This window comes from Apodemus sylvaticus, chromosome 12 (genome assembly GCF_947179515.1).
Source record: "Apodemus sylvaticus chromosome 12, mApoSyl1.1, whole genome shotgun sequence".
Taxonomy (NCBI): Eukaryota; Metazoa; Chordata; class Mammalia; order Rodentia; family Muridae; genus Apodemus; species Apodemus sylvaticus.
The window spans coordinates 38,221,153-38,244,874 of record NC_067483.1 but is presented as its reverse complement, the minus strand read 5'-3'; the positions used below and the strand labels follow the sequence as shown (position 1 = coordinate 38,244,874).

General features: G+C 47.4%; 1 protein-coding gene across 3 annotated transcripts; it reads right to left on the bottom strand.

The window, feature by feature from the left end:
• Positions 1 to 469: 469 nt before the first annotated feature.
• Positions 470 to 23,722, bottom strand: Rab7b (RAB7B, member RAS oncogene family). 3 transcript variants are annotated; one of them, XM_052200016.1, is made up of 7 exons: positions 23,604 to 23,722; positions 16,151 to 16,238; positions 15,830 to 15,897; positions 15,033 to 15,159; positions 14,347 to 14,562; positions 6,638 to 6,763; positions 470 to 2,367 (listed from the first exon to the last, which is right to left on the bottom strand). In XM_052200016.1, exons 3-7 carry the CDS (start codon positions 15,880 to 15,882, stop codon positions 2,290 to 2,292), a joined length of 600 nt encoding a protein of 199 aa, XP_052055976.1. In that variant the 5' UTR covers positions 15,883 to 15,897; positions 16,151 to 16,238; positions 23,604 to 23,722; the 3' UTR covers positions 470 to 2,289. The 3 variants fall into 3 exon arrangements, with proteins under 3 accessions (XP_052055976.1, XP_052055975.1, XP_052055977.1); XM_052200015.1 differs by lacking the exon at positions 16,151 to 16,238; XM_052200017.1 differs by lacking the exons at positions 6,638 to 6,763; positions 16,151 to 16,238.

Sequence of the window (23,722 nt, the reverse complement as noted above, 5' to 3'; positions counted from 1 at the left end):
ACCACAGTCTCTCCTCATCCAAGGAAATGCTCCTGAACACCCACAATAGATGCTTACTGTCACATTGTACTGCCCACCAGGTGCTATGTCTCCTCCTATCCACACGTGCCTGACCAAGTGTAATGAATAAATTAGGTACAGCAAGAGATGGACAATAATTGATAATAAATAAATGACCATGACTCTGTACAAGTAATAAAAGCATATAAGTGAATATTTCAAAACTACTGTACTATTCCCAACCATATCCTCACACGACAACATGGAGTGATGGCATAACTCTGCGATGAGATAGTGACAAGGGTCTTGTGGCATACATAACTTTAGGTTGCTATTAATAGAGGCATTTGGAATGATGACAGCTGATACATCTGAGACAGCTGGGTTAGTTACACCGAATAGAGGAGGGGTGACTGGCTTCGGTAGGATGACGCACTGATTCACCACACTACTTCCAATGACACATGTGTTGAAAGTCGTAAGTTATTTATTTCTGGGATTTGCTATTCAATATTTTTGATCCACAGTTGACCATGGGTAAATGAGACTGGCACAACAGACCAAGGGGAGGGACTATTGTCCCACAAAGTATAAAAACAATGGAAACACTATTTGTTGTGTACCTTTAGATATGGTCCTTATGTTCATCGTGACGCTGATGCGTCCCCCCACCCCCCACATCCTTCCACAGTCTGACTTCCAGGAAAGCCCCACGTGTGTGTGATGGGGCACAGTGCTCACCTCTGAAGGGCACAGGGCTCACTGTTCCTGTGACAGCGGCCGGTGGTGAGTTGTTTTATACTTCAGAGTTAGGTGGGTGCAGACAGGGCCCCCAGATTCCCCGGTTAGTACCCTCTGGCTGCCTGCCTCTCCGCGGTTGAAATATTTGGAGTCTGTTGCTTCCTAGAGATGAATGCCTCTGATCTGCTTGGAACTCAGGAAAGAAGACTTCTGTGGAGACAGGAACGTCTGTGGAAGGCATGAGGTCTGAACCTGACCATTGAAGATCCTGAAAAGCCATCCTGTTTGCCTCCCTTAGAATGGGCCACCCTATCTGTGCTGTGTGAAGCCGGAAGAAACATAGGTTCAAGCTTTGAAATGTACAGGACACAGAATCCATAGCTCTCCAAGGACCTCGCTCTGGGATCAGTCTTTGTTGCCTGGATCAAGGATCCTGAAGTTTTCGCCCAGGATATTTTATTTATTTATTTGTTTGTTTGTTTGTTTGTTATTCATTAACCAACTAGCCCAGGTTTGACATTCCTACAGCCTGGGAACAAACTTCAGCCATTTTCTTGACACAAACACTAGCTTTTTCAAGTGTCCCCAGAACTCCTCAGCCTGGAAGCAGAGGACACTTCTGCCCCCTGGTGGCCAGTCATCAAATGATCAAGGTACCTTCTGGGGAACAGAGTATAATCCCTGGCCTTTTTTCCTCTGAGACAGCAGCTTTGAGTCCTCAGGGAAAGACCTTTCCCATGGAGTGCAGCACACTGTCCATTGCCTCAGGGCCTTGGCCTTGCTGCTCCGTCTCCTGACGTGCTCTTCCCGTAGCTCATACTGTCACTGTCACAGGAAAGCCCTCTCGGTACCTTTGTCTAAAACAGCACCTCATTGTTGTCCTCTGTCCTGCTGGCCCTCTCTCTCCAGGTGTGCCTCCGGAAGGGGGGGCAAGGGGGCAAGACTCCTGTCTTGTGTGTCACCAGACTTCAGTGCAATGTGCATCAAAAAATACTCACCGAAGGAGTGAGCATGTGTGTCCACACTGGCACGTGGGATTTAAATAGACCTTATGGTCCTCAAATCACATTGGAATATGGGGAACCTTGGGAACCCTCATTTGGCAGAGGGCACACTGAGGCCTGGTCAGTTACGGGAGATGTTTGAACACACAGGAAGCAGGGACAACTGTTTTTTTATCCTGCCCACTCAGCTCTCCCTGGAAGAAGCTGTGGGAAGTGTCAGGCCTGTAGGCTTCTGCCTGTTAGGAGCGGCCCATGTCCCGGCTGCTGAGGGAATCAGAACTGCATCTCCATCCAAAGCTGTAGGCCTGTAGTGCTCAAGGGAGCAGCTTGTCTGTAGAGATGAGCAGGGCTGTGTTGGCAGAGAGGAGAAAGAGAAGAGCTTGAGTCATCAAGACTCTGGTGATTTCTCCAGGGCCAGGGTTTGCCTTGTGACATTCTCGCCTGCTGTGGTGGCTCCGCCTCTTAGCAGAGTGCTGGCTGGTGGGATTGAGCTTGGCATGGGTGGCCTGCACAGTTGTCATCAGGAGTCCCTAGGAGTCCAGGGTCAGCAGCATCTGCTCCTTGGCTGGCCTGGAGAGAGCTTGATGGAGTCTACAAGGTGATTCTCTGCGGTGCCTTGGTACTGGGGAGGAGAGAGGAGTCAGTCTTCACAGCCTGAGGTCTAAAGAGCCCTGATATTCAATGGGCCTGCTTGCCGGGCATTCTGTCTTCTTTCTGTGATATTGTCAGGAAACCGAGGCCCAGAAGGGGAAGCCCCTGCCTTCCTACGTTCTCTCCCTTTTCCTCTCTGCCCGGCCTCTTCCCAGGAGTCTGGAGTATTTCAGTGGAGGGATTTTAGAAGCTCAGGCCTGACTTCCAGCCAGGTCTCACAACTTCCCATTCCCCAGAAGGGACAGCTGAGGTGACATGTGGGCTCAGATGGAGATGACAGGTAACTGCTCATCCTTGATAGATACTTGTCCCGCAAACATTTCAATACCCCCAACATTCTCTGTGCCCCAGGTCTTTCCTTCTCTTCTTTCTGGGTGTCTGGAGGAGCCCGGCTGGCACTCTGTCCCCATCCCAGGTGCAGGGAAAGTTGCCCCACCAGTTCAGTGTCTCTACACCACCTTTCTTCCCTTCCACCAACGACCCAAGCTCCTGTTACAACAACAGCCAGAGACAGCCCCTCTCCATCTAACAACCCCTTGGTGCCCACCAGGCTCCCTTCCTAAGAGCCTCCATCCCTTGGCTTCAGGGAAGGCCAGGAATTCTTCAAAGCCATAAATTTTGTTCTTTGTTTCTTTCTTTCTTTCTTTTTTTTTTTTTAAAGATAGGGTCTCCCCCATCCCTGGAAATCTCAATCTCTCTGCCTTTGCCTGGGTATTAGAGTTACAGGTGATAAGGTCACACAGACAGAAAGGTAGCTGATGCTGCTTCTGGGTTTATTTTATGTGTAATGGCAAGAGTCTACATGTGGGTATATGCACAGGAGTAATGGTTCTCAAAGAGGGCAGAGGGCAGGGGTGTCAGATCCCCTGGACCTAGAGCTGAAGATTCTTGTGACTGACCTGACATGGGCACTAGGAATCAAACATGGATCCTCTAGAAGTGCAGAAAGTGCTGTTAACCACCAAGCCATCTCTCTACCCTGAAAGGTTTCTTCTTAAAGGTACCAGGTTCTTTCCTGCTGTGGCTTTTGCTGGTTCCAGAGCTACAACACAGTGCTCCATCCTCACAGTGCTCCATCCTCACAGTGCTTCATCCCCACAGTGCTCCATCCCCACAGTGCTCCATCCCCACAGTGCTCCATCCCCACAGTTCTCCATCCACACAGTGCTCCATCCACACAGTGCTCCATCCACACAGTGCTCCACCCTCATAGTGCTCCATCCACACAGTGCTCCACCCTCACAGTGCTCCATCCACATAATGTTGTATGCAGGAGCGAGTGTGGGAACAGATGTGCACCAACTCTGTGTGTCAACAGCAGTGCTACACTGGTTTGAACACAGACCTCTTGTACGCTAGACAGAACTATACATGGTGGCCTGTCTCAAGTTACCTTTCTATCGATACTCCAGGGACAGGGCCATGCCTCTAGCTTTTATTTTCTCCATAGCACCTAGGTGCAGGTCAGGCTCCAGCTGGTAATTGCCAGCCAAATGTGACCATGAATGTGGCCTCGGGAATTGTGATCAGGTATCAGGTCCGATCTGCTGCACTTTAGTAATAGTGGTCCTGAAGACACCCAAGGGCCAGTCTTCCTACCCGAAGCATTTCTCAGACCTCCCTTATAGGGTCTCAGGGCTAGCAGAGCACCAGCCCCCCTCAGTTACCTCGTATGATGGACATTGGCTATCTCTCAGCAAAGCTCTTTAAATTATTAGAATTTAAAATTAGGATATGTACTTAAGTAGGAAGAATCAGTGTTTGGGGTTGTATGAGACAGGAGTCTGCCCTCAGGGGAGCTCCAGGAATGTCCCCATCACCCAGTCTGATGTCCTCGTTCACTGGGCAGCCTCTTTGCCACCCAGTGAAGCCACCCACTCTGCAGCCTGCAGCTCTCCTGCTGAAAGCGCTGGTACATGGCTCCCTGTCACGGCAGCCATCTTTAATTAGATGCCTTCTCTGTGCAGTATTATATAAAATCCTCACCAAAAAAGTCCCATGAGAAAGATGTTGATGCTGGTCAGCTAGGGCAGTTAAGAAAGAATCTGTGACTTGTGTAAAGCCACACACAGCGCGTCGAGGTAGAGGCAGGATCTGCAGGGCTCCTCCTCAGCCTGAGCTCCCTCCTTCCTGCACAGGCAACTCTATTATGATTACCTCCTCTGAGCTCCAGGGTGGGTGTGAAGGAGCACACGGCCTCTCCAAGAAGGGCCAAGTCATTGGAGGGAATGTCAAAATACGTTTGCAAACATGTGAAGATGTTTGTGAAAATCCATGTGGCTCTTAGGTTCCATCCTATAACATGTTGGTGTGAAATTTCTTTGTCCTCTTGGGCACCAGTGTCTCTGGCACAGTGGGCACCCCAGTGCCACCTACTGGAAGTCCTGGCTCTTCAGTGTTGAGCCTTATCTCCTGTGGCTATAGCCTGCAAGGCCTTGCTGGCCTTACCATGTCCCCTCCCCTCATCCTCTTCAACGCTGCATTTCCTTCTTTCATAAACTAAATTCATAGCTGACTTCTTGCATGAGTCCCATGAACTGAAGCCTGGCTCACCGTGGGACCGGGAAAGGCAGCCTGGTTTCTGGTCGAGCTAGGTTTGAAACCCCGGTGACCCTGCAGGTGTCCCTGCAAGGGACAGTAAGTGTTTTGCCACGCTCCTGGACATCAGGCCCCTGACACAGGGCAGCACCAATTCATAGGTCTGTGGCCATCAGTCACATAAGATCTGACTGCCTCTGTTTCCCGAGTACTGGTATTAAAGGAATGTGCCTGCCCTCTTCTCTTAAGAGACCCTCTCTTAGTTCAGGATAGCAGATGAACTGCTTTCAAACTCCATATTGGAACATTAATATTCTGACATTAGCTGGGCATGGTGGCACACACTTGTGATGCCCAACACGGTAGAGGTAGAGACAGGGGGACTATTAATTAGAGCTCAGCTGGGCTGGATAGTAAGATTTTGCTTTAACAAAACAAAATCAAACATACTGAAGCAAAAACCGCAATTGCTTCTAGACACTCTTCAGTGTCCACACCCACCACATGGGCTGTCGCTGTGCTGCTTCCCTGGACCTAACCAGCAAGTCTACTCTGTCATGCAAATGTCGATCACTCATGTTCTTCCTTTTCTTCCTTCCAAGTCTGATGGTTCCCCTGCTGCCTGTACAGTGTCCAGCACATATGTAGCACTCTACACAAGCTTTTAAAGCCATCACATTGAAGTACCTGAATCTATTTATCTTTCTGATGAGAAGCTGTCAGCAACTCCTATAGGCTGGGGAGTCCACTTGACTAAATAAATGCTTGGTCCCAAGAGACTTTTATCCCACAATGAGGACTGGCCTAGAGATCACATCTCAAATCCCCAATGACTCAGAATCTCCAGTGTCAGGCACAGGACTGAAGTTTTTAGATACACCACAAGGTGTTACTGAAAGGGTCTGTGTAAAAGTACCCTAATAATTATAGCATCACACGTACACACTGTATGCTTCATACCTGTGTCAATCCTAGTATGTCTTTACTTCTGAAAGTATATATATATTCTCAGAGCAAGACCAGCAAGCCAGTGCGATTGTCGAGACCATGGCAAGACTCGCCTGTGATGATGCTGGTGCAGAAACTTGCTGAAAGAATATAAAGAATTCAGTGGATGATGGGAATTGAGAATTGCTGTGTTCCTAGGAATCGTCACATCAGCTACTGCAGTTAGAGTTGCTCTTCATAAAGAAGAACAAACTGCTCCATTTGTTAAAGACTGGTGTATGCATTCTCATGAACTGTGGACTCAATAACACAAGATAGATAGGGAAACAGCTGATGACATAGCTGTATTGAGACAAGCTGGAACACTCACTGGAGATCAACTATTAAGGGAACAGATGAAACTGAAATGCTATTGGAACGTTACTTTCTATTGTATTATGCCTTTAAGATTCAATGGTAGTAAGTATGATTGGGAGAAGCTTATGCTGCGTTTGTCAGGTCATCCTAATTCTTCTCAAATGAGTTATGATTTGCAACAAGAAACTATAGAAGCATTTTCAGAAAAGCTGCCTAATATAATGGGCATGGATGTTATAGAATGTCTTGTAGATGTTGTAACCTCATTATGGGCATGATATGGGCATGATACTCCTATCTCCTCCATACCTTTAGCTGTGCCCATATTTTCTTCTTTGGAAGACCCTGAGGACCCTGCCTAGGGCAGTTCTGACTAGTTCCACTACCGCATCACTCACCCTCAACAGAGCCCGGCTGGCCAGAACCTCAAAGGCTTGTACCACATTGATGTCATTCTTCGCACTAACTTCATAGTACGGCATATCCTTCTCTTTACACCATTCGTGGGCCACCTCCTGGGGCACCTGAGGGAGAGAAATGATCACTGTTTCTGTATCGCTGTTACCATGGCCACTGTCACTGCTGCAGCTGTGGCTTGGGTGTGGGCTAATCCCTCCAGAACCCATGTTGAGATTGCTCCCCACTGTGATAGTGCTAAGAGTAAAGGAGGTGAAGCCTCAAAGGGAGATTAGGTCAAGGACTAACATGGCACTAGGAAGATAGCTCAGTGGATAAGAGCATTCAGTACCCAAGTATGAGGGCCTGAGTTCAAATCCCCAACACCCACATAAAAGCTGGATATGAGCATAGATGCCCAGTCCTGTGGGTTAGACACAGGTGGATTCTGAGAGGAAACTGGCCAGTCAGCCTCACAAAAATGGCAACCTTTGGGTACAATAACAGACTCTGTCTCAAGGGAATAAGGACATTTGTGATAGAGCAGGGCAGCTGATGGCCACCTTGGCCTCTGCACATGCATGGGCATATACTCCTTCTTCAACATGCACACATGCATACATGCACACACACACATGCACACATGCCTGCCCTCCTACACATGCATAAGCATTTTAAGAAGAAAGGATAAAAAGGGGTTGGCACCCAAGGGAGGGAGTCTCTCTTTGGTGAGACTAAGAGTGGTCTGTAAGGAAGTGAGGCCACCCTCAGGTTTTGACTCCCCTCACGCCGTTCTCTTCCATTTCCTGTCACCACCACCCTTGCTTCCTGCCATTACCCCAGCCCTGTGATTACACCACATGGCTGTCACCCCTCCTAATGACTGAGGGCCTTCTCTGTGTCTATAGCTTCATATTTTATCCTTCCAGTTTTTCAAAAAGAGATTTTAAAATTTATTATGTATATAGCATATATGCCTGTGTGTATACCTGCAGGCCAGAAAAGGGTACCAGATCTCATTAAGAGATGGTTGTGAGCCACCATGTGGTTGCTGGGATTTGAACTCAGGACCTCTGGATGAGCAGCCAGTGCTCTTAACCACTGAGCCATCTCTCCAGCCCCATGTTTTCAGTTCTTAATGTGAATCTGTGAGGTGGGTGCTGCCAGTGCTACTTTATAGATGAGGACCTGGAGCGGGGGTTCTCAGCCTTTGGGTTATGACCCCTTTGTAGTTGAATGACCATTCCACAGAGGACACCTGTGACCATTGGAAAACACAGGAACTTATATTATGATTCACAACAGTAGCAAAACAATAGTAGTTATGATGTAGCAATGAAAACAATTTTATGATGGGGCGGGGTCATTTCAACATGAGGAACTGTGTTACAGGGTCTCAGCATTAGGAAGGCTGAGACCACTGCCCTGGAGAATTACCTTTTCCCAGGATACACGGTCAGGGATGGATTTGGACATGGAGCGACAGAATTAGATCCCACTTAACCTGTCGGCTTCCTACGGTCTGGCTAAAAGCTTCCTCTAAACACTGGTTCCTTCTGCAGTGCCTCTAAAGGAGATGGCCCTGTCAGACACAGCGGGCAGGGCGGGAGCAGAGCATTCTCTCTGCCTCCATGCTGACTGAGCAGATTCATGCCAGGAGGACTCCTGTCTCTCGGTAGAGCCCTGAACAGTGAATAAGGTCAGACTCTGCACTTGATCACATGTCTCACCTACCTCCCCAATCCCCGCCACATACTAACTTATGAGATGGGCACTATTAGCTCCACTTTATAGGCAGGAATACTGAGGCTCAGAGAGGTTCAGAAACATAGCCTCGATTGCGCAGCTCAGGAAAGGGAGAGTGGATGCAGGTTCAGCTCAGCATTGCCCTAGCATCTGAATTGCTGCTGAAGGATTTTACACCAGACTCTTGTTTTTTACTGTCACCCTATGAGACTGTGGGTTCCTTCAGCTTGGGCTCAGAAGCTGTTCATTCTTGGCCTGCATATGTGAACCAGCTGCATTGTCCCCAAGTGTAAATGACAGATGCAGTTAGGGGCTTCTAAATATGCCTCTGGATTACTTTGAGGGGCGACTCATACCAAAGAGCGTGATGTCTCATTAGTTATCTTGAGGAAAACTACCTCATATCTTCTATATGCTGTGGATGGCACTTTAAAATTATTTAAATATATTTAAGAGAATCAAGCTGTTTCTCTAGGAGAAAGGACCGTTTGCCCCTTTTCCTAGAACACAGGGCAGGTTGGGGAGACCAAAGGCCACCTTTCCTCACATTGTCTCCTCATCGCTTGCAGGTTCTAGGAATGCCTGCCTTACTGAGATCAGAAAGCCCGTTGCTGTCCACTGTCTCAGGTTCTTGCGCCCCTGGTCTCAGGACTGGCAAGAATGCCCAGTAGCTCGTGTCTTCTTTTCATGATGCCTCTGTTGCCCACCAGTACCGCTCTGCCATTGTGAGGTTTGCACCTTGAGACTGTGGTCAGCTAAGCAAGAATGTCCAGGCCTCAGTCTTGGCCTCTGATGCCTAAGTTTTCCCTGCCTTTGGGAAGAGGAACCCCAGTGTTGATGAGGAGTGCTTCCTCCTGTAACTGGTAAGCCATGAAGATTCCTTCCACCTTGGGTCAATCAATCCTCTACTGTTTAGTGGTTCTGGATCCGTGTGTTGTGTTTATTTTTGTTGTTACTTCATAACTGTAATTTTGCTACGGATCAGTGTCTCAGTTCCTAAGAGCATCAGAAATATGTGTTTTCTGATGGTTGCGACCCATAGATTGAGAACTGCTAGTTTAGAGGAATACTTGGGATGTCTGTATTAGTGACATGTCTATAAACAATCAGTGGATATTAATACCTTACACCCAGAAGGCGTCTTGAAATAGTCATTAGATATTAACACCGTGGACACTGTCAGCATCCTGGGTACTCAAGGTGCTGTGAATCTTTTAAAGTCTTGGAGGGCGCAGTCTAGACTTACGCTTCCTCTCGTCCAGCCCGCTCAATCTCCCAGCTCTGCAGATTCTGAGTATCTAACTGCATCTAAGGTATCTGGTGCTGGGCAGTTACTGTCAGTAGTGGAGTGAGGGCAAAGTAACTCTTTTTCTAGGTTGCAGTCTGCAGGGGACGGTGTCCAAGATTGATCACTCTCTGAGAGAGCTTGGAAGCCATGGCCTCGGCTGTAGCTGCAGCCACAGCTCCACTGTCCCTTCCCTCGACACAGTGACCTCAGTGACTGCTTGTAACCACATTCATCTTATCTGCCACCCTTCTGATTGGTCTCAAAAATGACTGAACAGAATCTCAAGGTCATCAGTTGAGACTGCACCAAGCCAATTCTTTCTGGGTCCCCAGCCCCTGTCCTTAGAGATGGCTATCTAGGAAAGAAGCCATCGGACAGCACCTTTTAGTTTTCTCGGCCAATTGCAGCTTTGAAGATCATCTTATCTTTTTGTGTATGAAGCATAATAGTTATTTATAACTTAAGCTCAGAGGGCTTTAAAAGTGTATCTAAGACGTGGTACCTGGAGACATAGTTGCTTTCACGAGTTTTCCTCTTGCTTACAAAGGACCGTGAACATTTAGTTCTGTTCATTCATTGGGAACCAACGTTTGGCCAAAACTAGGCTGGATTACAAACATTTATTTATATTTATTTATTCATTTTACAATGTGTGCATGAGCGAGTGTGTAGGTGTGCATGTGCGTGCATGTGTGCCCATGCACGTGTGTGTACATGTATGGCAGCTCAGTTACTGACTCTTCTAGGGGATCTGGTGCCCTCTTCTGGCCTCTGCAGGCACTGCATGCATGTGGCACACATGCACTAAGCAAAATATTCACATACATAAAATAAAAATAAATAAAGCGTTCTAAGAGTTAGCTTCTCTGAAACTACTTAGTAAACTTCCAAGAATAACAAGGACTAGAAAACACCATTCTGATTCAGTTGGTTGCAGGTCAGGACTCACCCCCCTCTTCCCCCCCCAAAGCATCAGAGCTCCCCTGAATAAATCCCATGCAGATCAAATGTTACAGACCCTTTCTCATGAGCTAAGGTTTTCTAGCTATTGGCTTCTGAAGGAGCAGTTTTTAGACAAAGGTGAGTCAGTAATTTCTTTAAAATCATTCTGGTTGTATGCATGTGTTGGCATATGTATGTGCACATTTCTTGTAGTAAAATATACACCTCATCAAAGCTAACAGTGTAGTCTCATTTAAGCATATAATTCAGGGCATGATGTATATGCCAGCTCTCAAGTGACCGTCATCACTACTCAGGTCCAGAATTTCCTCCTCCCCAAATCTAGCAATGCACTTTTAAATAAATACTTATATTCCTTTAATTAGGTAGGAAAACCAATTGTGTTTTCCAGGCCTGTCCTTTAGTGGTATTAAGGAGGATACAATTACAGCATTTCCCTTAATTCTCAAATAGTCTAGGGAAACCCATCTTCTGGTTGCTCGGCAGAGAAGAGGTTGGAGTAGACCCAGGGCATGCAGGAAGCATGGCGGACCATGGGTGGCTGTCTCAGCCAGGGTGCTGAAAGGGATGGGCCCACCCCTTCAGCTCTGTGCCAGGGACTTCACGCTCCCTAGATACCATCCTTTGGCTGGTCTTCATTTTCCTCAACCAGGACTTGACAAACCCTTTGCTAAGTTGGCACTAGAGTGAAGAGAGCTAAGGGCAGGAGCTGCCCCGCTCAGTTCTTGGCTTTAACAACATCCACGTTGTGTTAAGTCTCTCTTGCTTCACTCCCCACTTCCTCTTCCACGCTTCCCTGAACTCATTTCATTATTGTTCAGCACATCTCCTTCCTACTAGGCCACCTCCCTCCAAACCCTCCCTCAGGGCCTACCTGGCTGACAGACAGACTTCCTTTATTTTCCCCCAAGCCATCGTTTATCTGGTTTATTTGCCCCTTTGGTGACCATGGCTTTTCCCTGGGTCTCTATCTAACTTTTTTCATCTCCATTGTGATCATTTCCACGTGTGTCTCTCCACAGATGGTGGAGGGGCTTGGCGTGCCTGGTGCCTCCGTTGCTTCTTCCCGACTCTTATCTTCTCTAAAGCAAAGCTCACCCCCTGGGGCGTGGCTCAGACCTCTCCCATGAGCCATCACCTACTCTACACCCAGCCTGGCATCCGTCATTCATTGAACGTTTGCAGTCTTGCTTCCTTTCTCCATCAGCACAAGGCTGCCACTACTTAGAGTCGCCAGAATGATTTTTGTGCTATCGACCTCTCTGCTTTTCCATCTTCTCCATGGAATCAGATCCAAACACAAAACTGGCCTTCCTCTCCTCGACCACAGTTTTCCTCTCTTCTGCACACACATCCTACTCTGCTCTCTAATGTGTGATGCCCCGACTGCCCCACCCAGTTTTCTCAGCGCCCTCCCACCCTTTGATTCTCTTGCTTGGAAAGGCTTCAGTCCCAGGTCCCTGCATGCACTAGCATGTACTTCAGCAGGGCTGTTGAAACACACTCTACAGACGCCACCCCAAGCTCACAGCCTCCTCCTCCAGCGAGCCCTCCATGCTTTGTCAGCTCTTGCCCTCATCCTCTACCAGCTCGTCCTCTGGTGTTTGGATTTAATTACCCAAGTCATCAGAATCCAACCCTGAATTGTATTAATTTGGAATCTATAAAAGCTAGAGTGATTCTAAGTATCCAACCTTTACCATGATTCTTAAGCCTCCTTTTGGATTTCCTTATTCCTTAAGGGTGGTACCTCTTACTTCGTTGAGAAAACTCTGGCCTCTTCTTTTGACCTCCCTCAACTTGGCACACAGGCATATGAAAGGGGATGCTAAAATGGATTTTGGATCTCAGTATTATAGTCTGATAGATTTCTGGTGTGCAGTTGGGTGGCCATAAGACCTTGCGTATTTCCAAGGGCTCATGATGAAGAGTCTCTTAAGAGAACACTAATGTCCACAGCGTGAACACAAAAGGCTTGGAAGGAAGGATTGGGTAAGATTCCTCGGAGAAAGCTGGGTTGTAAATACAGTTGCTCCTGCCTCCCATAGGAGTCGGAAGAGGGCCTTGAGGTGGGCTGCTCACAGATGGCCTCTGGAGCTTGGTGGACATGAAAGGCTGGGGTCTGCATATACCTGAGGGTGCCAAGGAGAAAGATCATGAGGTGGAGAGAGAACTGGCTCCTTAGAACGTGGTCAGAAGGCATGAGCATGCCTTGGCTAGGCGTGGGTTCCATAGCGGAACAGCGACGTTGGCGCTCCTAAGAGCACTGATTGGAGCTGAAGTCAGAAAGCAGACGAGCACACAGTATATACTGTGAGCACACTGAAATGTCACCCACTTAGGGAGTCTGAAGGGCCCAAAGGAATAGCTTCCAAAAGAGGAACCGTACCACACATGCCCGGTCTGAGAACACAAAGAAAACTACACCAAGAGAGAGCCACAAACAAGAACTATCCCGCTCCCTGACCACTTCTTCTTCCTTCTTCCTACTTCACTCCAGTCAGGACTCTACCCCAGAGCTCCTATCTGACCTAAGCAGCTGGGGAGTGTGGACTTGGAAAGCTAACAGTGAAGCTTCCACTGCAGCTGGTCCAGTGAGGAAAGAAACGAGACACTTGGATCACTGACTGAGGCAGGATGTCTGACTGACACTGAGTCTCCGACCTGAACTGGTCACACAGAACTGAAGACAAGGTCTCAGTACACGCTTCTCCCCTGAGGTTTTGTTCTTAGGAATCCCAAAACTCACAGATTCCCTAGGTGCTTTAGTTGTTCTCCAGACTTCTCAGATTCTGATCACCCAGACTAAATATGTCTTCTCTGAACATAAATTTGCCTCTCTGCAGGTGGGGACACTGGAAGCACCCCTTCTGTCTCCCCTCCTTCTCCTGTTCACCCCATACTTCATGGTACTAAGTTTTGGTTCAATTCTCCCGAGGTTTTCTGATTGAAGCACTGTGAAAACAGAGTTCAGACGCAATGACTCCATTTCCCATCACGGTTTTCCGTGAGAAATACCGAAAGAATGTGGTTCTAACAGCTCCTTTGGGTACTATTTGGGCTTTGATCAGCACAAAATACCTTCCTGCTATTCTTTGTAAGTCAAGACAATTTCTATTCCTTTTCTGATTGCATGTAAAGGTTAAAGAATTTTCCACTTGCCAGCCCTGTGATGGTTACCACCTACACAGGTGGACGGCCACTGTAGTCATGGGGTAGATCAGTTGTCAAAGGGTTCATTGGTTATCCTGGGTATGGATAACTTAGTGAGAAGTGATTCATTGCCCAGCAAGCTTGTAGATCTAAGAACTGATACCTTTAGATCCCAGTGTGACTCTAGGCAGAAATACTGTTGGAAGATGAAATCAAATTCCAAGATATGACTTCTGGCTCCTCTGAGGTCTTAACTCTCCAGCTCCCTGTACTCATGTTTTCAGTTCATATCATACTGCATCTATAACCTAGAACCCACTTCTTCTAGTCTATGCTGGACTTAAGATGGCTTTTCACTGTGATCTCCAAATCTCCAAAGTATATAACTATCATTGCTTTTACCACATTGTACTGTAATTGTCACTATTACACTGTAGATTTCTTGAGGCAAGGGCTCTGTCAGCACTGTATGTGAGACCCAACACAGCACGAGGTATGCAGCTGTTACACACAGTTTGTTGAGTGAGTGAATGAATGAATGGATGAATGAATGAACAGTACCTTTCTATCCTCCAGATCGATTTTGTTCCCCAGCACCACCATGGGATATGACTCCTCCATAGGGATGATCTTTGCCAGGACATCATCCCTCCAGATATCCAGGGCTTCGAAGGACTCTGGATCGGTAACATCAAATGCCAGGATACAGCCATCGGAACCTTTGTAGAATGTTGATACCATTGAGCGGAACCGCTCTTGGCCACCTGTGTCCCAGATCTGGAGGGGAAGAGCAGTGCCCCACAGGGCTCTGATGAGTGACTGCAGGGAAGCCCAGCAAGGCTGTATCATGCCAAAACCTTCATTTCTGGATGGGGAAAATCCTGGTATTGCCCTTCCACACCCAAACACTGCACTCTCACCTCCTCCCCCACCCCAACTCTACCACAGCTCTTAGATCTCACTTCTTCTCTAGTTTATCAGGGTAAGGGTTGTTAGCCCAGCTCCCCACAGTAAATACAATTTTGGCATTGTAGGTCACCTGTCCTTGTCACACTGTTCACTTGTCCTATAGTAGATAAACAAGTGGATGTGCCTGTGCCCCAGTGAAGAGACGGACTTTGCTCAGGTTAGCCCATGTACTTTTGCTGATTTTCTCCAGGTCCTCTGAGCTTCTAGTACATGTTGCTGTGTGTGTGTGGGTGATTTTCAGGCGTACATGTAGTAAAGAGGCAGAGGGCATGGCTCACCTGCAGCTTCAAAGTTGTATCATCCAGTGTGATGATTTTGGAGAGGATGCTGGCCCCCAGTGTGGTCTGGTATTCCTCAAAAAATGTTTTGTGTACATATTGGTGAAGGAGAGAGGTCTTTCCCACACTGAGGGAAAAACATTCCACACATGTGTAAACACATACCTATAAATACATACATACACACACACACACACACACACACATACACACACACACACACACACCTATGTCATTCTCAGGACACTATCATCCCCATTTCTTTCTTTCTCTCTCTCTCTCTTTTCTTTCTCTTTTCTTTCTCTTTCTTCTTTTCTTTTTTTTTTTTTTAAGTTTAAGGAAGGGCTTTGATGATCGGCGTAGACACAGAACAACAGTGCACACCTTGGGTTGGTCTCAGGCTGCTCAGACAGGTGCCCAGATTCTGAATTTCTAGTATCTGTGGTCTAGAGACCACCCTTTGGGGAACAGAGGATACAAAATAGTTTCTAGAAGCAGAAACCAACCAAAATGAGCCATTTGGGATACGGTTAAGTATCCCACAGCAGTGCTTAGATTTTGGTTAGGGGTAGAGGGCCCAGAGATGCAGACGGGTTCACAGCTGGACCCAAACCAAGAACATTTTGCCAGCTTCTTTCTCTCAGCTAAGCTTCCTTCTTTGAAGGAAGGTGCAATTCTGCGGTCACTCTGACTCAGACAGGGTCCCTGGGAGGTGGGAGCACAGCCTGGAGCACCGTCTGAACACTCCCAGGTGAGGCTCTTCTCCAGCGAACACCCAGCAGCCAGGCCTGGCTTACCCAAGCGCACCAACAATGATAAGTTTCAAGTCCACCTTCTTCCGGGGATTCATGAGGGACTTCAGGGCCTGTGGGGAAACAGAAGTCATTTTCACACTGGCGGGCGTTGCTTGTAGCCATTGTTGTAGAGGCTAACCCTCCCTTACTCTGTCACTGCAGCCATCCCACAAGTGTCTTCCACTACACCCTAGCAGTAACATTTAGCTGTTTCCCTCTGCGTTACCAGGCTCTTGCTAAGGACTCTAGACCCGAGACGCACACATGACTCAGCTCCCCGTACACCCCTCCTCTGACTTTCCCTTGCCAAAGTTCCTCACTCACCCTTCAGCTGTTCCAGTCCTGCTCTGGGAGGTAGCTGAGAGTGCCACACGGCATGACAGATCTGAACAGAGACCTCTCACAACACAGCCTACAGCCAGGAATAGAGGCCAGTGTGTGGAGAGGGGCTGGGCTGGGCAGGACAAGGGATTCATTGTCACAACTGCCTGGAGGCTTTGGATGGACAAGAACCCCTCCCCCAGCCAAAGTGTGCGGAGGCACTTGCCAATCATTGACTCTTCGCTGCAGCTGGAAGGGGGTGAGATCGGTACACATTACTGGAAGGCTACTTGGCAGCATGTGTGGCGAGCCTCAAAATAGCTCTGACCTCTACTTCTAGCAATGTTTCTACAGAAATCACCAGGAACTTGAGTAAACTACTTTCTTTCCTTTCTAACATTTTATTGATTCTTTGTGAATTTTACATCGTATACCCCAATTCCACCCATCTCTCCATCCCTTTGTATTCACCCCCTGTCCTTGCAACCTACCCTGCAAAGGAAAAGAAAATAAGATACAAAACAACAACAACAACAACAAAAAGGTGTGGTGGAAGCTGCAGTGTGTGTCAGTGTGTCCCACAGTACCCTCTTTGTCTGCACATCTTTATTTGTAAATATTCATTGCAGCTTGTCGCTGGTCTATTCCGAGGCTTCTGGCTTCTGCTATGCTATCTATATTTGATCCTCACTGGGACTCCTCTCAGATCTCCTGTTGTTACCCTGTATCATGGAGATCTTGCAGCTTTGGATCTGCAGGACCGGCCCTTTGATGTGCTCCTGCATCTCATAGATGGGGTGGATTTTGGGGTTGGCCAACTCAAAGCTCTGGATCTGAGCCTGGTAGGTAGCTAAGTTGGTCAGCCTGCCAACTTGCCTGTGCCAAACCACCAGGGCAAGCTTTCCAGCACTGTTTCAACTAGTTCACCCAATGCCACAGCCAGTAAGGGGCAGGGTCAGCTCTCCTGTGCTCATGCCCTTGGGGCAGCTTACCTGTATATCTAGTACCAGGGTCAGGTCTGTTGTACTGCCTAGGTGAGGGGCAGGGCCAGCCTGGTGCCTCAGGCAGTGGTCCAGACCAGAGACATCTGCATGGCCTTTGGTAATAACCCAAGCCTGGGACATCACACAGACCCTGGCTACCATAGAACCGTGGACCTAGACATGGCCCCTGGCAGCAGCCTGGCCCCAGATGTCCCCATGGCCTCAGGTGGCAGCTCAGGGGACTCAAATCAGCATGCCCCTTCCCACAACAGCACAAAGATGGCCTCTTGTGACAGCCCAGACCATGGACACCCCCTTGGCCTTTGCTTGTAACTTGGGCCACAGACATCAACAGAGACTCCAGCTGCAGCAGGACTGTGGACCCAGACATGACCCTTGGTGGTAACCAGAGCCAGGACCTCACCATTGCCTCCTCACGTCTGCCTGTTCCTCACTGTTGTTGAGAGAATAGACTTTTATTTTTCAAGACTGTCTTCCAGAATTGCTTATAAATACCCAATAGTGATGAGGTACTTAGGCTTAAACACATGATGATGACTTTCTTAATCATTGGAGTAGAGTATTTGGGTATTTTATTATATGTTATTAGTGTGCTATTGTGCTTGATGTATTGTTTTTATTATTTTTTATTATATTTATTATATGATATGAGTGAAAAGTTGGTGCTAAATTAAGTGCGCAAGATCATCTAAGCATCAACTAATATCACAATTGCATTAACTTTTTCAGTGCTTGGAATTGAATCCAGGGCTTCATGAATGCTAGGCAAGTACCATATGCAGAGATCCCATGAAACACAAGATGTATACATTGTAAAATAGTTAAATCCGATTAATTAATATTTGTACTACAGAGCATAAACAAATGTGCCCCTTTCCTGTGAAGGGGATTCATGAAAGCCTGGACTTGACATTAGGATAACCTAAGATGAAACACAAAGGGCTTCCCCTCGGAAAAACCAGAGAAAGAAGAACAGGGACCAAGTACCACTAGACAGTGGTGCTGACAATATGACGGGCCTGAAGAAGTGAGGCAAGTGGTGTTATTTCCTAGGAGAGAATGAAATAAAATTATGGGGATGGAGAATGGAAAAGATGGCTGATTTGCTTCTGGGGGAGGAAGCAAGATTGATGTGGATTATGATTCCCATCCCATCCATCCATCCATCCATCCATCCATCCATCCATCCATCCATCCATTATTCTTCTAGTTATGTAGCAAAATTGTCCATCTTCTAGGGAAGTAGAGGCAGGGAACTAAAGATATCAACCTGGCCTGGTATATTGCAACAATGTTGCTGTTCACAAAGGCAAGCAATCAAGAAGTTGCTGAGAAGTCTCTGAAAGGGGAGCTTCTTTGGGCATCAGCTATCTGTTTGGTAGGGGCCTGAGAGCAGTGAAACATTGTTTCTTGACACTTAGGTACAGTGTGTCAACTTAACTTAAAAGACCACCTCAACAGCTTAGAAGGGCTTAACATTTCAAAACAGGCAGAAGGGGAGAGAGGCAGTACCAGTTGAGCAAACCATGTGCAGTGGGTTGCACCACCCCATGTGTAGCATGCTATTCTCACCGTAGCAGTGAGGTGAGTGCAAAACAGGTCTCAGAGAACAGTTACCCCACCAAGCTATTGCTCAGTACTATTACAGTGCTGGCCTAACTTGAACAAGGCTTCTATCCTTACTATCAAATGGGTGTGTGTGTTGGGGGTGGGGGGTGGGGGGAGTAGGAGGAGTAACTCATAACTCACACAACACCACACTGTAGTAAATGGATGCGTTAGTGCTAGGATAGAGGTTAGAGAAAGCTCTTCTGTGTCCTGGTGTCTTCTGATTAGCAGAGTTTGGAGCCTTGGTGTCTGTGTATATGAACATGTAGGGCACTGGGCTCAGATTTGGTATGTTCAACAAAGCCTTAGGTGTACTGGGAAAAGGCAGCCAGAGGGATGAAGAGGTTCTATTCGAATGAGGGACCTGAGGTTGCTGAACAGTAGCTGTGTGTGAGGACCTGCACTCAGTGGACACATAGCATGTGGAGGTGGAGGGAATGTACCATGCTGACATTCATAGGTCAGACACTGTGCTGAGAGCTTTGAAGCAATGCAAATAAACAATAGCACACTGTGTGCATTAGGTGAATTAGTGTGCAATTGTGCTTGATGCATTGTTTTGATATATTTACTGGCACAAATTGAGGTTTCCTAAGAGTGTTAAGGTTTTAGAGTGTTTGTTATTTTAGTGCACACAGAAGAATTATGGGGCTGGCACTGTTATTATCTCTGTTTTACTAAGAACTAGAGGTTTCCAGGAGCTAATTTAGGGCTTCCTAACAACACACAGCCTGTAGTGGGTTGGAGCTGAGACTGGGATCCAGGCCTAGCTCTCTAGACTGCATTGATGGTTGATACTGATTGCCAGTTTGACAGGAGACAAACCTCTGGGCACATCTGGGAGTGAGTTTCTAGACTGAGGCAACTGAGGTCGAAAAATACACCCTAAACAGGGACACACTAATTTATGGTCTAGGATGCCAGACTGAATAAAGAGAATGCAAACTGAGCATGAGATGTTCCTCTCTGCTTCCTGGCTGCAGACGCAGTGTGAGCAGCTGCCCCGTGCTCCTGCTACCACGGTTTTCCCATTTGTGATGGCTTGCTCTCTCAAATGTGAGTCTAAATAAGCCCCTATTTCCTTACATTTCTTTATCAGCATGTTGTCACAACCATGAGACATATAACAAGTGTAACCGGGGTAACAATACACAAGGCACTTTGTTTTATAATAATAGAAAAATTACTGAAGCCTTGCCATTGGCTAGGCAAATGCTCTGTCACAGAGTCACACTTCCACACCCTTTTGAGGTGAAGTCTCATGTCATTGCACAGGCTGGCCTCAAACCAGCATTCCCCTGCCTCATATATGTGTGCTATATTTATATCATTTCCCCCCACCCTGTATCTTCCCTCCAATCCGTCCCATGCTTCCAACCTTGCCACACTCCCTCTCAAATTCATAGCCTCTTTTAATGACAGATTTTCTACACAAATGCCAAAAATCCATAGATATTCTGAGATACAAGGCCATTTAAAAAGGATGAGGTGAGGATGTACAAACACACACTGATAATTTAAGTTAGACCCTGCTCCTCCAAATCTAAGCATTTGACAGTGTGTGATTGACCCCAGGCATCAGCTCACTGAGCGTGTCTCTTTGCTTAACCTTACATATGTGTATCCTGGAAACACATAGACAGAGATGCCATCTGAGGAAAGAGGAGGAAAAATAGAAGAGTGACTAAGCGTTTCCATTGCATCTTAAGTGTATATGTTTTAAAAATTCATTCTGCAATCTTAAATTGTTTCTGTAATATATATATTATTTATATACATATATGTAACACACACACACACACATATATATATATATGTATATATATATATATATATATATATATATATATATACACACACATATATATATAAAGGCTTACCCCTCCTCTCTCATTTTCCCCCGAGTCCAACCCTGACTTAACCTCTCTTTACAAAGCATATGTGACTGCATGGCTGCCCAGAGTCATCTGAGTGTGATTTCCTATTTGGATGAATCACAGTGACTTGTGGGGGAGGGGGATGAGAGAGGCTGCCACATGCCAGGCCATGACTGTGACTTTGGGGTCAGAGAGTCCTCTTTCTCTTCCCTAATCCACCTACTTGTGACCTTGAGCTGTGAGCGTTACTAATTTTGAACTCTCTGCTCCTTCATGGATAAAATGGATGTCACTTATGGCTGTGGCTTCCTCTGCAGATGGCACGTGTGTGTCATAGTATGATAGCTTAACAGGATCTCAAAGCTGGGAGAGAGCCAGATGGCCGGTTAACACCTTTCTGCGGTGGGGATTGGGAGAGGTGGTCCTGAGATCCCATTTGCAGTGGCTGCCATTTTTGGTGATGTAAACATGCCCACTGGGGTTGATGTCAAGCTACAAATGTTGAGCATGCATAGTGCTAGACGGACCGAGGTGCCACTTGATCTAAGCACGGGCTCACGAGACGCAGCCAGAATCTCCCTGGGTGCTTGTTCCTATCACCAGGCCGGCAGGTTCCTCCTAGGAGCCATCCACAAAGAGAGCTCAATTCCTCTGCAACATCAGGTGCTGGGGGAGGCGGTGTTGGAGGGCGGGGTCAGAGTCTTTCCTTTGGATTTTACTGCCTCTTCTGATCCTAGTAACCTCTCTACCCCTTCCACTGTCCTGATGCTCTTTCCAGATGTGCCCTAGAAGTGTGCAGCTACCAAAGACTCCTATACACTGATCCCCAAAAGGACAAACATTTGATGAGTCTGACATCTAAAAATAGCCTTTGGTTCAGAGAGTGACCTGGGCTGGCCCCGGGGCCAGGCTTGGAGGAGTCGGTTTAGGAGCAGACAGGGGCAGGGCTCTCTTGGCTACTACTCCCAGGTTTCAGATAGTAGCTGAGGTCCCCTCCCATGTCCTCCGCCCGTGGCTGGGTGTAGCTACAATGTCCCATTTGGCCTCTTTTCACTGGCTGACTCAGCTTCAAAGAGGGAAGCAAGGCTTCTTGCTATCAGCAAGGCTGAGTCATCTTCACTGTTACTTAACAGTGAGTAGCAGGCTTGGAATGCTGGGCCTGCCCAGCCGGCCCAGCCCACACAGAGCAGGACTCCAGACAGGACCACCTCTTCTCTAGCTCCTGCCCCACAGCACTTCCAAGCCAGAGCTGGGCCCCACCCATAGCTTCTCTACAGAAGCAAGGAAGACTGTTGCTGCAGATCTGATCTTGGGGTAATCTACAAGCTCTCTTGAAGATCTCAGCCCTCACCTTCCCACACCCCTATCCCACTGGCTCCAGCTAGAACCCCGCATAGTCTCTGGCCTTCCTTGTCCTGGATGAGGTCCTATGTAAGTTGTCAGGGAGACCAGTGAACAGGGGCAACTGAGAATTCTGCAGCAGGCCCAGGTTCTCTGCCCAGTATACAATCTTTCCCAGCTTCTAGTCTTGTGCCACAGTTTCTCGTCTCTCCTTTGCTCCCCATACTTTATTCATTCTAACAAACTCACAGGCTGAGTGCCAGGTTTTCTGTTTGATGAGATTCTTGGGGCACAGGAGGCTTTGTTGCCTGCCAGGATCACTTGACAGTTGGCATCACCCACCCAAATCCTTGCAGGTCTAAACCTGCTTCCTCTGCAAAGCACACCCACAGTGCTGGTTTTGAAAGGCTCCTCATTCTCCTTCTTTAAGCTCTCTGGGGAAATGTTTGTTCTGCTTCCCCAAGTAGAATATTCTTACCCTAGACAGTGCCTCTTGTCTCCCTGTACACCTGTTCCCAAAGCATGGCGACTGATGCTATAGACACAGAAGCTTCCCTGAAGAGTGACAATCCATCCACGTGTTCTTTCTAAGCATATATCTATTCATTTGTCCATTCAGGCATCTGTCTATCCACACACTCATGTAGTGCACACTTGCTATGTAGAAGCACGGTATATGTCTAAGGATGCGCACAAACCACTATCTCCATAAGATCTTTATAGTGGGGGACTGATCTATAAGCCCAAAGCAATTCTTTTTATCAATATGCAATGCCTAGCAATTCTAGAACACTTGCATTTTACAAAATGCTATTATAGTCCAATGGATTCTGCAGACAAAACTAGTTGGTGGGCTGGCAAGATGACTCAGCAAGTAAAGGTATTTGCCAGTACCCGTGCAAGGGTAGAAGAAGAAAATTGACTCAACAAAGCTGTCCTCGGACCTCCACGAATATGCTGTGGTGAGTATGCATGCCTATCATTCACACAAAACATAACACAATACACACACACACACACACACACACACACACACACACACACTTAATAACAAACTAGGTTATTAGCCAGCTTAGAGTAAAACCCAGATCTGCTCAATTCTGTTCATCGGCACCTACACTGTAGCTCTTCGCCAGGAGAAATTCTTATGGATTAGAACATGAGAGAGATTTTCCTATTGGGGAGCTCATCTTTCTCTGATAGCTCCCAAATCTTCATCCCAGAAGGCACTCTGTCCATGTGCCAAGGCAGCTCCAGAAGCCATAGGACCTAGCCCTCTTGAAAGGCTCTGTTTTCTTCAGGCGCTGCAGGTCTAGAGGCACAATGACAGCCTCCTTTTAGCTGCCTGCCCTGTCTGGTGTTGCTGCCTTTGGATGTTCCCAAACTGCGCCCCAGCTCCCTGTGATTGGCAGGGAACTCCTTTCTCTACCACACCCAGGAACTTTCCCGCAGTGTAGGGGTCTTTGGGCTGGATTAAAACTCTGCACCTGTCAGATTCTTAGCCTCATTTCTGCATCCTGTTTCTCCTCCTCTTCACCAACACCCAAACAGTCCCGGTGCGGATGGGCACATGTGAGGATAGATAGGCAGCCAGGCCCCTGACAGCCAGGGCTGTGTGGCACTCACCTCACACAGGTGGGAGTTCTGAGTCTGGGCCTCTCTTCCCCGAGTGGCAGTTTCAATCTGGCCAGTAATGAGAACGTAAACGGTTTTGGTGAGAGGCCACTTCCCTCTGAGTTTTCCTC